The sequence below is a fragment of the Oncorhynchus mykiss genome, chromosome 31 (assembly GCF_013265735.2).
Source record: "Oncorhynchus mykiss isolate Arlee chromosome 31, USDA_OmykA_1.1, whole genome shotgun sequence".
NCBI lineage: Eukaryota > Metazoa > Chordata > Actinopteri > Salmoniformes > Salmonidae > Oncorhynchus > Oncorhynchus mykiss.
The window spans coordinates 28,153,123-28,170,460 of NC_050571.1; the positions used below are offsets into that span (position 1 = coordinate 28,153,123).

Below are 17,338 nucleotides of genomic sequence, written 5' to 3' on the forward strand. Positions count from 1 at the left end.
ATTACAAACAATAGACAATCGAGCTAGGGGGTACAATTTCACATTACAATTACACAAGGACCTTAAGGGACATGCATATACTTACAATTCTAACAGCTTTTTTGTTAGTAGAGCATTTAACTGTCTTAAAATACAGTTCAATTTCTTTTTGTAGGGTACGAAAATGTGGTTTTCTGTTTGTAAATTTACATTTGTGTATATGAAATTTGGCCAAAAGAATAATGAATTTAATTACATAAAAATGATTCCGCTTATTTCTATTGTATGTAAAGAATCTAAACAGTACATCTCTCCACAATAGTGTAAAATCTTCATAAATGTGTTCAATTATAAACCTACTGATGTCTTGCCACAGTTTTCTTACATGCATACAATGCCAAAAAAGATGCACAACTGTTTCTGGGTGGTCATTACAAAAGGAGCAATTTGAGTTGATGTTTTCCTTAAACTTCTTCATATAGTGGTTGGCAGGATAATATTTATGAATAATTTTAAAGGAAACTTCCTTAATTTTGTTAACAAGTAGGTATGTGTGTGGAACATCCAAACTTTTTTCTAACAGATATTATCAATAAATCCATTCCAATAAGGCATGACATAAGGTATAGATAGATACAACATCCTGCTGAAACAAGGATCGTATCGCTCTGTTGTTGAATGGACCAAAGGAGAAACAAATCTTTCCTACTGATGAGTCAACAGGGTCAACAGAAGGTAGGCTCTGAGGGTCAGGTCTTGACATGTTCCTGAATAATAGAGCAACACCTGAGGGAATGGCATCTAAAACAATTGCAAAATCTTTAGGTGTTACAGGGACCTTGTAAAGTGATAAGAATTCTTTACAACTGAGTAAAAGACCCTCTGCATTTACCAGTTGGCTCACCAATAGGATATTATTTCGGAACCAATATTCTAAAAACAGAGAGGTATTTTTATACAATATATCCCGATTATTCCATATATAATATCTGTGTGGAGAAAAATTGTGTTTTTAAATTAAGGACCATGACAAGAAAACCTGCCGATGAAAAGCAGAAAGTTTCACTGTAACTTTGTCAATATTATAATTGCAAAACAACATGAAGTTAAGGCCACTAAAAGTAGAGAAGACATGATGAGGAATAAAATTCCAGATAGAAGTGGGTCTTCTTAGGAATTGTTTTATCCAATTGATCTTAAAAGTATTATTTAAAGTAGTAAAATCCAGAAAATTCAGTCCTCCATTCTCATAAGTGTTCATTACAACGGTTCCTTCTTTTTCGTTAGCGTTTGACACTCCAAAAATGGTCACCGCAAGCTGGAAAGGGCTAAGGAAAACAGTCACCATATTCAACTTGCTCCTGCATCGTTATTTTCATGTTTTGTGATATCTCTGGGGAGAATTTGAAATTATAATATTTTACTTTTGAGACTTAAGTATATTTTAGCAATTACAGTTACTTTTGATACTTAAGTGTATTTAAAACCAAACACTTTAAAGACTTTTACACAAGTAGTATTTTACTGGGTGACTCACTTTTACTTGAGTCATTTTCTATTAAGGTATCTGAACTTTTACTCAAGTATGAGAATTGGGTACTTTTTCCACCACTGACCATCTCTGAGGGTGCTACAACGTCATGCACAACAGTGCAGTTAGCTACCTAGCTATTCCCAATTTCTGGAAGCTAGCTAGCTAGCCTACTTTTTATTTGCATGTCTTGACTGGATGGCTTGTTTTTCTGTCTCTTCTGTTGCTAACTATGTATTTCCTTTGTAATGACCTTTACAAAATAAACATTTGCAGGCACAAGGTGTTCTGAACCTTAGGTTCTGCATGCAAAAACACTCTGCTAGGACAGTGACCCTGCCAATCATACCATTCTACCTACCACAGCTTGATCTCCAAAACAGAGTGTACCACTGGCAGCACATGGGAAACTGTGAGGATCCAGGTAATGGCAGCTATAAGGAGGATGCACAATGTCAAATATTGTCTATTATATTGACAAGATATTAGAGCAAGGATGGGCAACTGGGCATTTTGGCCCCCTTTTGTAGGACAGTGGACCAAAAAATAAAAGTGTTTTATTTTTTTTAGGAACTCAGTTGAGTATCAACTTACTATTGAGAGTTAGAATAATAGAATATACAAGGTGTAATTTTGAAATTTGGTTGCGCATCAGCAGTCACTCAATTAGCTCATGTTAGTGGTACGCAGACCCAAGAGCCACTGCGGCCCCTAATGAGTTTAGTTTTTTTGTGGCCCCCACACACATCAAAGTTTCCCATCCCTGTATTAGAGTGACCTTTCTAACAATGGAAGTACATGTCCTCAAAGATGGAATGCAGGTGGGAGGAGGCGAAATCAGGTGGGACCATTCTAGCCAAAGAGTGGTCATATGTATGCCAGCCATACATACATACAGAGAGAGAGAGAACTCATCTTTGTATCTGTACAATTATAGTGTCTGTGACAGCATGGGCAGAGCCATTGAGGCTGTCTCCATTTTAAAGTAGTACATTTTCTTCTTCATTGGCTGATTGCTCCCAGTTCAGTAGTTGACTACTTTAAAATGGTGGAAGCCCTTAATGACAATGTCCATGCTGAAATGTCTTATTGGATAATCATGTATCTCTATCATCTATCTCTATGACAACAGGCAAAACTCCAATATCAAGTCGTTTTCAGGTAAGTTGCCAAAATGCCACGTGCGTCCACTTATGTCTGTGCATTTGTAACAACCTAACCATTACAAAACGTATATTCAATCAAATAAGCCTCACGTAGCAAATTAGAAAGCTTTTTTGTTGTTGACCAAATTCGACAGTCTCATTAGCTAGGTAGCTAGGTAACAGTGTCTAGGTTTCCATCCACTTGGCGACAGATTTTCATGCAAATATTCTAAAATCTGCATAAAAACAATATATTCTCCCACCAGAGGGGTGTTTGCATCAAACTGACATTTATTGCTAAAAAAGGCTTTGCTTGGTGACGTAGTGTACATTACAACAATCGTTGCTGTAAAAAATAGAAGTTAAATGGGTTTCCATCTCATTTTCAACTCTACTGATGTTTTTTTTTCAGTATACAGTGCAGTTGTAGCTTACATGAGGAAATTATTATGGACAAAAGAGCAAGATTTCTTGTTGTTTTTGTGACAAACAAACAAACAAACAAACCAAGGGACATGTACCCCCCCTTCCTCCTCCCCCTCTCATATGCACAAAAAGCTTATGTCTCTCAAATTGTGTGGAATTGTGTTTACATCCCTGTTAGTGAGCATTTCTTCTTTGCCAAGATAATCCATCCACCTGACAGGCTGTGGAATATCAACATGCTGATTAAACAGCATGATTATTACACAGGTGCACCTTGCGCTTGAGACAATAAAAGGTCACTCTAAAGTGTGCAGTTTAGTCACACAAATGTGCCAGGAGTACCCTGGGGGCAGAGCATACAGACAGGGGTTGAGTTTATGTTAATCTGGAAAAGTTGTTTAGGAGTCGCATAACTCATGTGGCAAAATTGTAGTGAGTCATTTGGGTTCCTGATGAGAATATGATGTTGGACCAGACAGTACTCCAGTTAATATCTACTGCTGGTATATCTTTGTTCCATTGTTAATAGATTGGTAATATGTTGGTTTGAATAGGAATATATACCATGCTGGTTCGGGACAAGGTAGCGCGTCCTGTTCACCGGACGTGCTACCTTGTCTCGAACATGCTGTTTTCGACTCTCTCTCTCTCTCTCTCGCTACCGCACCTGCTGTCTCTAACTCTAAATGATCGACTATGAAAAGCCACCTGAACATTTACTCCTGAGGTGCTGACCTGTTGCACCCTCTACAGCCACTGTGATTATTATTATTTTACCATGCTAGTCATCTATGAACGTTTGAACATCTTGGTCATGTACTGTTATAATCTCCACCTGGCACAGCCAGAAGAGGACTGGCCTCCCCTCAGAGCCTGGTTCCTCTCTAGGTTTCTTCCTAGGTTCCTGCTTTTCTAGGGAGTTTTTCATAGCCATCGTGCTTCTACATCTGCATTGCTTGCTGTTTGGGGTTTTAGGCTGTGTTTCTGTACAGCACTTTGTGACATCGGCTGATGTAAAAATGGCTTTATAAATACGTTTGATTGATATATATAATTTGGAGACTGCCCTTACCCATGCCATTATTATTTTGTGGATAGGGTGAGATGATCAGATCCCCAACGTACTCCATAAGCACTTAGAGCAGAACGAAGCTGCAAATAAAATAAAAATGAAAACCAGGCAGATGGTATTGCTTTTTCATGTCTTGGAACGCATGTAGGTTTCAACTGTCCACAATGTCAGAGAGAGTATGAATTCCCCCCTCAAGCTGGAAAACATATAGGCTGGCCACCCAAAATGAGACTGTCATTATTAAACAATGGCATATTTTTTTTATTTAACCTTTATTTAACTAGGCAAGTCAGTTAAAAACAAATTGTTATTTACAATGACGCCTACCAAAAGGCCTCCTGCGGGGACAGGGGCTGGGATTGAAAATAAAATAAATAATATGGGGGTGATTAATAATATATTTGCAATTGATCCCCATTGAACGCCATACTGTAAGCATTTGCGTGATGATAGGGTCAAAGGTGAGTTTAGCTTTTTTGATTGAGATGTTGAAATATACCAGATCTTGGAGCCTGTACGGCTTTACTATATTCTCCTCCAGGGGGCGCCAGGCCACTGGGTCTAAACCACACACGTATTGGGCGCAGAATATACGTTTTAGCCAAGCGTCGATCATAATATCACCAGAATAAGACACTCGATATTTATTGAAAAGATGCATCAAGCTCATCACTGTTCACCATCCTGTGAAGTTCATCACAACATATTTAATCTGAAGCCTAATAAACTGCATGCTTTCCTGAGTTCCTGGGAGGACCGCACAACATATCATTGGTAACTCCCAAGTTTACTTAGATATTATTGTTGTTATATAAATAGTTGTGCATAAAGGCTTTCTACCGCCATTTCTCGCATACCTAATTTTACCGACAAAAAATATCCCAGCTTGTCTAGAATATTTTTTTGTCTACATTTGGAAAGTTAACTGATAAATTCGCTGTTTCTATCAGGATTGTCGTGACATTTTGTTTCCGACATGTTACTTTACTCTCAGATTTTGGGCGGAGAAATCAAATTATGTTGGTCATATACACATGGTTAGCAGATGTTAATGCGAGTGTAGTGAAATGCTTGTGCTTCTGGTTCCAGCAGTGCAGAAATATCTAACAAGTAATCAAACAATTCCCCAACAACTACCTAATACACACAAATCTAAAAGGGGTGAATGAGAATATGTACATTTAAATATATGGATAAGCCATGACCGAGCGGCATAGGAAAGGTGCAACTAGATATCATATGCATATACTGTATTATATACTTTGTGTAATGTAAGATATGTAAACATTATTAAAGTGGCATTGTTAAAGTGACTAGTGATCAATTTGTTAAAGTGGCCAGTGATTGGGTCTCTATGTAGGCAGCAGCCTCTGCTGAGTTAAGTGATTACTGTTTAGCAGTCTGATGGCCTTGAGATAGAAGCTATTCTTCAGACTCTCAGTCAAGTCTTTGATGCGCCTGTACTGACCTCGCCTTTTGGATGGTAGTGGTGTGAATTGGCAGTGGGTCCAGTGGTTGTTGTCTTTGATTATCTTTTTTGCCTTCCTGTGACATCGGGTGCTATAGGTGTCATGGAGGGCAGATAGTTTGCCCCCGGTGATGCGTTGTGCAGACCGCAACCTTGCGGTATGATACAGTCTGACAGGATGCTCTCTCGACAGGATGTGGATCTGTAGAAGTTAGTCAGGGTTTTGGGTGACAAGCCAAATTTCTTCAGCCTCCTGAGGTTGAAGAGGTGCTGTTGCGCCTTCTTCACCACACTGTCTGTGTGGGTGGACCATTTAAGTTTGTCGTTGATGTGTACACTGAGGAACTTGAAACTTTCTCCACTGCTGTCCCTTCGATGTAGATAGGGGGGTGCTCCCTTTGCTGTTTCCTGAAGTCCACGATCATCTCTTTTGTTTTGTTGACGTTGAGTGAGAGGTTATTTTTCTGACACCACACTCCGAGTGCCCTCACCTCCTTCTTGTAGGCTGTCTCGTCGTTGTTGGTAATCAAGCCCACTACTGTTGTGTCGTCTGCAAACTTGATGATTGAGTTGGAGGCGTGCATGGCCATGCAGTCGTGGGTGAACAGGGAGTACAGGAGGGGCCTGAGCACGCACCCTTGTGGGGCCCCAGTGTTGAGGGTCAGCGAGGGGGAGATGTTGTTTCCTACCTTCACCACCTGGTGGCAGCCTGTCAGAAAGACCTGGACCCAATTGCTCAAGGTGAGGTTGAGACCCAGGGCCTCCAGCTTGATGATAAGCTTGGAGGGTACTATGGTGTTGAATACTGAGCTGTAGTTAGTGAACAGCATTCTTACATAGGTATTCCTCTTATCCAGATGGGATAGGCCAGTGTGATGGAGATTGCATCGTCTGTGGACCTGTTAGGGCGGTATGCAAACTGAAGTGGGTCTAGGGTGGCCAGTAAGGTGGAGGTGATATGATATTTTATTAGTCTCTCAAAGCACTTCATGATGACAGAAGTGAGTGCTACGGGGCGGTAGTCATTTACAGTTGAAGTCGGAAATTTACACACACTTAGGTTGGAGTCATTAAAATTCGTTTTTTCAACCACTCCACAAATTTCCTGTTTTTGGCAAGTCGGTTAGGACATATACTTTGTGCATGACACAAGTAATTTTTCCAACAATTGTTTACATACAGATTATTTCACTGTATCACAATTCCAGTGGGTCAGAAGTTTACATACACTAAGTTGACTGTGCCTTTAAACAGCTTGGGAAATTCCAGAAAATGACGTCATGGCTTTAGAAGCTTCTGATAGGGTAATTGATATCATTTGAGTCAATTGGAGGTGTACCTGTGGATGCATTTCAAGGCCTACCTTCAAAATCAGTGCCTCTTTGCTTGACATCATGGGAAAATCTAAAGAAATCAGCCAAGACCTCAGAAAACAAATTCTAGACCTCCACAAGTCTGGTTCATCCTTGGGAGAAATTTCAAACGCCTGAAGGTACCACGTTCACCTGTACAAACAATAGTACGCGAGTATATGGGACCACGCAGCTGTCATACCACTCAGGAAGGAGATGTGTTCTGTCTCCTAGAGATGAATGTACTTTGGTGCGAAAAGTGGAAATCAATCCCAGAACAACAGCAGAATACCTTGTGAAGATGCTGGAGGAAACAGGTACAACAGTATCTATATCCACAGTAAAACGAGTCCTATATCGACATATCCTGAAAGGCCGCTCAGCAAGGAAGAAGCCACTGCTCCAAAACCGCCATAAAAAAGCCAGACTATGGTTTGCAACTGCACATGGAGACAAAGATCGTACTTTTTGAAGAAATGTCCGCTGGTCTGATGAAACAAAAATATAACTGTTTGGCCATCATGTTGTGGGGGTTCTTTGCTGCAGGAGGGACTGGTGCACTTTCCAAAATAGATGGCATCATGAGGGAGGAAAATTATGCGGATATATTGAAGCAACATCTCAAGACATCAGTCAGGAAGTTAAAGCTTGGTCGCAAATGGGTCTTCCAAACGGACAATGACCACAAGCATACTTCTAAAGTTGTGGCAAAATGGCTTAAGGACAAAGTCAAGGTATTGGAGTGGCCATCACAAAGCCTTGACCTCAATCCTATAGAAAATGTGTGGGCAGAACTGAAAAAGCATGTGTGCGCAAGGAGACCTACAAACCGGACTCAGTTACACCAGCTCTGTCAGGAAGAATGGGCCAAAATTCACCAAACCTATTGTGGGAAGCTTGTGGAAGGCTACTCAAAACGTTTGACCCAAGTTAATCAAATTAAAGGCAATGCTACCAATTACGAATTGAGTGTATGTAAACTTCTGACCCACTGGGAATGTGATGAAAGAAATACAAGCTGAAATAAATATTTCTACTGTTATTCTGACATTTCACATTCTTAAAATAAAGTGGTGATCCTAACTGACCTAAGACAGGGAATTTTTACTAGGATTAAATGTCAGGAATTGTGAAAAACTGAATTTAAATGTATTTGGCTAAGGTGTATCTAAACTTCAGATTTCAACTGTAGTTCAGTTACCTTTGCCTTCTTGGGAACAGGAACAGTGGTGGCCATCTTGAAGCATGTGGGGAAAGCAGACTGGGATAGGGAGCGATTGAATATATCCATAAACACACCAGCCAGTAAAACCTCTTTCTACCTTTCTGACAATGTCCAATATGTAGGGGTGGTTCCATTTTGGTTTTAAGCACTTTTTGACCACACCCCTTATGATTTCAACAAACTTTCCATACTCTTTCTTATCTTATATATAATATGTATGTTGTGTCTTAACCGATGGCGGACACAAGACAAACACCCCAGATGATGTAAAATAGGGTCTAAGCTACAAGATATGCGGAAAATGGAAACAAATCTGAGTTTGACCTTAAAGGTTAAATTACAATTTTTATTAAAAAACTTTTTTTCAACTCAACCGTTTTATATTTTCCAGTGATGCAGACATGGATTTCTCGTCGTATGGTCGTGTATGCAAAATGGGTCAACTTTGGGCACCTTTATCTCCTGAATGTGTTGGGATTCAGGTTCAAAAAGTCACTCACTTTCCACCATAGGCAAATATGTATGGAAAGTTTTTTGTTCAAATGAAAAGAGGTTCGATTAAAATCAAATGGAACAACCCATATGCATAGTCTTAATCATCTACTGATCTCTAGCTTCATTGACTTTTTGGATTGAAATCTAACAATTTGCTGTAATTGTTCTGCTTTTCTCTATGCAACAGGCTCCTCTGCTGTCAAAGAGAGAGAGGAGGATCTCAAGCAGTGACAAGCTGGTGAATGTCTTATAGGACCTACTAGAATCCCATTGTGAGAGATGGACTGAGGATCTGAGAGATGATATGCATCACGGTGGCCAGCGCCACGGATACTTGGTGGTCTTAGGGGGAAAACACTTTTTCTCAGCCAGTATGGAAGAAAACAGGTATGCTATAGTATAGCATACAAACTGTTATCATATTGATACAGGCCTAATTTTACGTTCTGTATGGGTTTAGTGTGTGTGTGTTAATTCCAATGCATCTGTTACAGGTCCAGATTTGTGGCCAGCAGTGGCCCAAGCACTGGGTGCAGGACATTTGTCAAAGATAGCTTGAATCTCCAAGGATGGATTAAGAACTCCGGTAGTGACCATGCTAGTTGGAGAGGACAGCTGGGTGACACATGTAGACAACAATATCAGGTAATGACTCCTTTAACCCTTTCAATGACATCACTACCAGTATTCTTTAAAACAAAATGGTACCAGAAGTGTTACTTTGTAGTCTCAATGGAATAGTTGCATGTTATGTACTCCTTGTCCAATTGTTTTGTCATGTTTTACAACCTTCTTTGAGGGATGAGTTTGATGTGACCAGGTGCGCATGTTCTCTGCTGGCAACATCACAGAGAAGCTCAGGGTTGCCTCATTCAACTGCAGTGGGGAGACTGTGGTGGATTTATATGCAGGTAAGAAAATACATCTTGTACATATCTGTGTATATTATCCATGAATTACAGAAGATATTCATAATCTATGCATCATTTAGCACTATAGGATTATATTGTTATTCCTTATTGTTATTCTTTATTAGGTATTGGCTACTTAACTATCCCAGTCATGGTGCATGCGGGGGCCAGCCATGTTCATGCTTGTGAGTGGAACCCAGATGCCGTGGAAGCCCTGCAAAGAAACTTGGGAGTTAAATGGAGTGTGGCATGACTGCACCGACCACGAGAGACAACCGGCAAGTAAGGAACAACATCTTTATACTGGAGATCAGAACTCAACCAGTTTATGTGATCTGAGAATAATCGTTTTGGGTGTTTTTCCAGCTCCCATTGTGTAACCTGGCTGACCGGGTGAATTTGGGTCCAGCTCTGCGGGTGGCTGGCCTGTTGCCTGTCGACTACTGAGGAAAAGGACCGGTGGCATGTTGCATATTCACCAGAATGTTACCGCACCACATCATATTACAGACTGTGACACTTCCTCTGTTCCTGTCATGGAGAGAGTGGACATTTCTGGAGGAGACCAAGAAGAGGTGTCTCCTAAGGGGAGTGACAGAGAAGTTTGGGGTGCCTGGACAAAGGACACAGACATCCACATTGCCTCTCTACTGCAGGACATCACTCTGGACTGGCGTCCAGCATATTGAGCATGTCAAGTCATACGCACCTCACATTCACCATGTAGTACTATTCTTAGAATGCAGGCCACTCTGAGGAGACAAAATACAGGACTGTAGCATGACTCTTATTTGTGTAGTCGTACCAGTGGCGGACTGGGACCAAAAATCGCCCCTTTCTAACACACCGGCCCATTTTTATCACCTTGAGGCCCCCATAATTAGCAAAATAATGAGAATTTTGCGCACAACAACCCAAATTAGACTGGCCCACTAGGCTAAAAATGGACCAGTCCATCTGGCGTACTCTGCCATTTGTGTCTATTAATAAATTTTGCACACTAATTTAAATTAATCAGAATTGAGTTTTTTTTAAAGAAAAACATGGTTTATAGGTTTATAAAATGAAACTGTTGTTTACCGGTTGTTGTACAACTGATTTTACAAATGTTTATACATGCAATGACTCTGGCTGCTTTGTGTGATGTACACTGCTCAAAAAAATAAAGGGAACACTTAAACAACACAATGTAACTCCAAGTCAATCACACTTCTGTGAAATCAAACTGTCCACTTAGGAAGCAACACTGATTGACAATAAATTTCACATGCTGTTGTGCAAATGGAATAGACAACAGGTGGAAATTATAGGCAATTAGCAAGACACCCCCAATAAAGGAGTGGTTCTGCAGGTGGGGACCACAGACCACTTCTCAGTTCCTATGCTTCCAGGCTGATGTTTTGGTCACTTTTGAATGCTGGCGGTGCTTTCACTCTAGTGGTAGCATGAGACGGAGTCTACAACCCACACAAGTGGCTCAGGTAGTGCAGCTCATCCAGGATGGCACATCAATGCGAGCTGTGGCAAGAAGGTTTGCTGTGTCTGTCAGCGTAGTGTCCAGAGCATGGAGGCGCTACCAGGAGACAGGCCAGTACATCAGGTGACAACCCAGCAGCAGGACCGCTACCTCCGCCTTTGTGCAAGGAGGAGCAGGAGGAGCACTGCCAGAGCCCTGCAAAATGACCTCCAGCAGGCCACAAATGTGCATGTGTCTGCTCAAACGGTCAGAAACAGACTCCATGAGGGTGGTATGAGGGCCCGACGTCCACAGGTGGGGGTTGTGCTTACAGCCCAACACCGTGCAGGTCGTTTGGCATTTGCCAGAGAACACCAAGATTGGCAAATTCGCCACTGGCGCCCTGTGCTCTTCACAGATGAAAGCAGGTTCACACTGAGCACGTGACAGACGTGACAGAGTCTGGAGACGCCGTGGAGAACGTTCTGCTGCCTGCAACATCCTCCAGCATGACCGGTTTGGCGGCGGGTCAGTCATGGTGTGGGGTGGCATTTCTTTGGGGAGCCGCACAGCCCTCCATGTGCTCGCCAGAGGTAGCCTGACTGCCATTAGGTACCGAGATGAGATCCTCAGACCCCTTGTGAGACCATATGCTGGTGCGGTTGGCCCTGGGTTCCTTCTAATGCAAGACAATGCTAGACCTCATGTGGCTGAAGTGTGTCAGCAGTTCCTGCAAGAGGAAGGCATTAATGCTATGGACTGGCCCGCCCGTTCCCCAGACCTGAATCCAATTGAGCACATCTGGGACATCATGTCTCGCTCCATCCGCCAACGCCACGTTGCACCACAGACTGTCCAGGATTTGGCAGATGCTTTAGTCCAGGTCTGGGAGGAGATCCCTCAGGAGACCATCCGCCGCCTCATCAGGAGCATGCCCAGGCGTTGTAGAGAGGTCATACAGACACGTGGAGGCCACACACACTACTGAGCCTCATTTTGACTTGTTTTAAGGACATTACATCAAAGTTGGATCAGCCTGTAGTGTGGTTTTCCACTTTAATTTTGAGTGTGACTCCAAATCCAGACCTCCATGGGTTGATACATTTGATTTCCATTGATAATTTTTGGGTGATTTTGTTGTCAGCACATTCAACTATGTAAGAATATTTCATTCATTCAGATCTAGGATGTGTTACTTTAGTGTTCCCTTTATTTTTTTGAGCAGTGTATTTTTGTCTCTACCTTCTTGCACGTTGTGCTGTTGTCTGTGCCCAGTAATGTTTGTTCCATGTTTTGTGCTGCTGCCATGTTGTGTTGCTACCATGCTGTGTTGTCATGTGTTGCTGCCATGCTATGTTGTTGTCTTAGGTCTCTCTTTAAGTAGTGTTGTGTTGTCACTCTTGTCATGATGTGTGTTTTGTCCTATATTTGCATTTCTTACAAAAAAAAATGTTATCCCAGCCTCATCCCCGCAGGAGGCTTTTTGCCTTTTGGTATGCCGTCATTGTAAATAGAAATTTGTTCTTAACTGACTTGCCTAGTTAAATAAAAATGACTGACTTGCCAAGTATAGCCTGTATGATGCCACTCTTGGGACACATTTGTAAAATGTCTTTATAAATATTGTAACCATAGGAATAAATATTTGCATAAAATAAGGGCTACTAAGCCTACTGTATAATCACACACACAAAAACATTTTTTTTTCTTCAATAGCTAACTTGAAATTCATTGTGAATTGGTTGCAGTTATTAAAGTGAACGTATATAAAGACTCCCACATCACTGTAGTAGGCTACTACAGACCGCCCTCAGCTGCTACAGACTGCCCTCGGCTGCTACAGACTGCCCTCGGCTGCTACAGACCGCCACCGGCTGCCACAGACTGCCCTCGGCTGCTACAGACCGCCCTCGGCTGCTACCGACCGCCCTCGGCTGCTACAGACCGGCATCGGCATCGGGAGACGCACTTAACTCTCTTTCTGATGTCCTGCACAAGTTAAATGACTCTGAATTCATTCTTTTATATTTGAACTGAGACATGCTTATATCTGTATCAGACTCTTTTAAAGATCTGTGTAACTCTCTGAATCTTGCTCATTTAATTACTGTGCAAGACCGAATCCCAGAGCACCTAACAAATCAACACTATTGGACATTATTCTAACGAATACCCCTCACAAATACACATCGACCTAGATATTCTGTAATGATGTCAGTGATCACTGTGCAATTGCTTGTGTTAAAAATATAAAAAATGACCAAAGCCAAACCCCGTTATATTTTTAAAATACATTTTAGACAGTTTGATGAGCAAGCGTTCTTACATGATCTGTACCACAATATTGACAGAGTAAGTCTGATTCCCAATGTTGACACTGCCTGGGACAATTTTTATATGAAATTTGTGTCGATTTGTAATAAGCATCCCCCTGTGAAGAAATATAGATTCAGTGGAAGGGACAATCCCTGCTTTTCAGATAACTTGGCAGAATTAATTAGAAAGAGAAATATATCTTGGGCTCAAGCTAGACATACAAATGCTCTTGTTGACTGGGCCTCCTTCAGAGTGCTAAGAAACAAATGTACATGATTGATTAGGAAGTCCAAATCAGATGACTATTTATATGCAGTCACAGAGAACCTAAACAAACCTACCATGTTCTGGAAGCTAATCAAATCAGTGTCAGGTTCTAATGTATCCTCTGGCCTTCCTGACTATTTAATGATGGATGGATTCTAATGAAGTGAAGGATAAAGCAGATATTGTAGGGGTTTTTAACAAGCATTTCATATCTGCTGGTTCAGTTTTTGATAATGGTGGGGCCCAGGCCTCTAATGTAAGCTCTGTTACAGTCAACTATGATATGGGCCCTCATGTGAACCATTTTAACTTTGAGCCTGTGTCTTATGCTGAGGTCTATAAAGTCTGCAGGTCCAGACAATCTGGACCCCCTACGTCTTAAAGATACCAGCTGGTATTATTACTGAGCCTGTGGCTCATATTTTCAACTTGAGTCTCTAGACCAATTCCATACCCAGCATTTGGAAATCAGCTTATGTTATCCCACTGCTAAAGGGTGGAGATCCCTCAGATGCTAATAACTATGGTCCTATCTCTAAACTCCCTATCCTGCCCAAAGTCTATGACTCCCTAGTGAACTCAGTTAAAAAACTTCTTCATTGAAAATAACATACTGAGCGGGATTCAGTCTGGCTTTAGATCTGGGCACATCACCACAACTGCTGCTATTGCAGTGGCAAATGACATCATTAATGGACTTGATAAAAAGCAACATTGTGCTGCTCTGTTTGTGGATTTATCAAAGGCATTTGATTCAGTTGACCATGAATTGTTGCTAGCTAGACTCAGAAACATTGGTCAGAGTGAAGGGGCAGAAAATTGTTTTTGGAACTATCTTTCTGACAGAACACAATGTGTATATACTGACAATCACAGTCTAGCTTTCTTGAGATTAATAGAGGTGTGCCCCAGGGTTCCATTTTAGCTCCTGTGTTGTTCTCAATTTTTATTAATGATTTGGGAAATGGGATGCAACCAGCAAAGTTACATCTATATGCAGATGATACATATATCCATGTGCTCCTTCTCTGGTTCAGGCTGTTGAAGAGCTCCAGACTGCTTTTCAGTCACTATCGTCTCAAACTGGTCTTGAATGTACAAAAAACTAAATGAATGACCTTTACCAGAGCTAGAACTCTGCCAGAGAACGTTAGCATTGTCACATCTGGTGGCTTATCCATTGAAAAAGTATCATCCTACAAAAACCTAGGTACGAAAGTATTCGGCCCCCTTGAACTTTGCAACCTTTTGCCACATTTCAGGCTTCAAACATAAAGATATAAAACTGTATTTTTTTGTGAAGAATCAACAACAAGTGGGACACAATCATGAAGTGGAACGACATTTATTGGATATTTCAAACTTTTTTAACAAATCAAAAACTGAAAAATTGGGCGTGCAAAATTATTCAGCCCCCTTAAGTTAATACTTTGTAGCGCCACCTTTTGCTGCGATTACAGCTGTAAGTCGCTTGGGGTATGTCTATCAGTTTTGCACATCGAGAGACTGAAATTTTTTCCCATTCCTCCTTGCAAAACAGCTCGAGCTCAGTGAGGTTGGATGGAGAGCATTTGTGAACAGCAGTTTTCAGTTCTTTCCACAGATTCTCGATTGGATTCAGGTCTGGACTTTGACTTGGCCATTCTAACACCTGGATGTTTATTTTTGAACCATTCCATTGTAGATTTTGCTTTATGTTTTGGATCATTGTCTTGTTGGAAGACAAATCTCCGTCCCAGTCTCAGGTCTTTTGCAGACTCCATCAGGTTTTCTTCCAGACTGGTCCTGTATTTGGCTCCATCCATCTTCCCATCAATTTTAACCATCTTCCCTGTCCCTGCTGAAGAAAAGCAGGCCCAAACCATGATGCTGCCACCACCATGTTTGACAGTGGGGATGGTGTGTTCAGCTGTGTTGCTTTTACGCCAAACATAACATTTTGCATTCTTGCCAAAAAGTTCAATTTTGGTTTCATCTGACCAGAGCACCTTCTTCCACATGTTTGGTGTGTCTCCCAGGTGGCTTGTGGCAAACTTTAAACAACACTTTTTATGGATATCTTTAAGAAATGGCTTTCTTCTTGCCACTCTTCCATAAAGGCCAGATTTGTGCAATATACGACTGATTGTTGTCCTATGGACAGAGTCTCCCACCTCAGCTGTAGATCTCTGCAGTTCATCCAGAGTGATCATGGGCCTCTTGGCTGCATCTCTGATCAGTCTTCTCCTTGTATGAGCTGAAAGTTTAGAGGGACGGCCAGGTCTTGGTAGATTTGCAGTGGTCTGATACTCCTTCCATTTCAATATTATCGCTTGCACAGTGCTCCTTGGGATGTTTAAAGCTTGGGAAATCTTTTTGTATCCAAATCCAGCTTTAAACTTCTTCACAACAGTATCTCGGACCTGCCTGGTGTGTTCCTTGTTCTTCATGATGCTCTCTGCGCTTTTAACGGACCTCTGAGACTATCACAGTGCAGGTGCATTTATACGGAGACTTGATTACACACAGGTGGATTGTATTTATCATCATTAGTCATTTAGGTCAACGTTGGATCATTCAGAGATCCTCACTGAACTTCTGGAGAGAGTTTGCTGCACTGAAAGTAAAGGGGCTGAATAATTTTGCACACCCAATTTTTCAGTTTTTGATTTGTTAAAAAAGTTTGAAATATCCAATAAATGTCGTTCCACTTCATGATTGTGTCCCACTTGTTGTTGATTCTTCACAAAAAAATACAGTTTTATATCTTTATGTTTGAAGCCTGAAATGTGGCAAAAGGTCGCAAAGTTCAATGGGGCCGAATACTTTCGCAAGGCACTGTATTTGGTTGGATGACAAGTTGTCCTTTAAAGTTCATGTGGATAATCTTGAGACAAATCTTAAATTGAAATTGTTTTTTTTTTTTTCGTAATAAGGCTTGCTTCCCGCTTATGGCTAGAAAGAAGCTTGTTCAGGCCACTTTTCTCTCTGTAATTGATTATGGTGACTTGCAACCTCCTCCGTCTTACAGAGACTGGACTCTGTTTATCATGCATCCTTGTGCTTTATTACAAATGCCAAGTCACTATTGCACCAAATGGTAGGTTGGACCTCACTTTATATGCGCATAAAGATACATTTGTATGTGTTTATCTACAAAGCCCTTTTGGGTAAACTCCCTCTTTACCTCTGTAGTCTGGTCTCCTTCACCACCAGCAGTTACCATACCCGGTCTGCTAGGTGGTTGCTGGTTTTAAAGTCCCCAGAACATTCACAGTATAAGGCAAGACTGCCTTCTCCTCTTGTGCACCAGACGCATGGAATAGTCTACACTCCATGTTAGTGCCACTGAATGAATTTTAAATGTTGATGGGAGACTGTTACAGAGGAGTGTAAATGTTTTTTATTTTTAGGCTGGATCATGTTGTATTGTATTGTTGTATGTTTTAATGATGTAATGTATTGATTGTTGCTGCCTTCAAGGTCTCCCTTTGAAAAATAGACTATGGGTCTCAATGGGCTTTACCTGGTTAAATAAAGGTTAAATAAATTAAATTAAATGCATTTTTGCTGCTCATTATTTCCATAATCTAATAGTACTCGACATAATGCATTATTTACAAAATTATTTGAACGGGGTTTGATTATTTACTTTTGGAAACTATTGGTAATAATGAATTGGCACTGCTTCTGCCGTTCTCAGAGAATTAGGGAAA

The 17,338-nt window shown here is 41.1% G+C and overlaps 1 protein-coding gene across 1 annotated transcript; it reads left to right on the plus strand.

Moving 5' to 3' along the window:
* Window positions 1-2,298: 2,298 nt before the first annotated feature.
* On the plus strand, window positions 2,299-10,791 carry trmt12 (tRNA methyltransferase 12 homolog). Its single transcript, XM_036970093.1, is given in 11 exon segments — window positions 2,299-2,351; window positions 2,643-2,671; window positions 9,188-9,338; window positions 9,493-9,517; window positions 9,520-9,604; window positions 9,730-9,833; window positions 9,835-9,872; window positions 9,874-9,886; window positions 9,971-10,007; window positions 10,010-10,268; window positions 10,270-10,791. Coding segments are annotated over 11 exon segments (885 nt in total). The 3' UTR covers window positions 10,361-10,791.
* The last annotated feature ends 6,547 nt before the right edge of the window (window positions 10,792-17,338 follow it).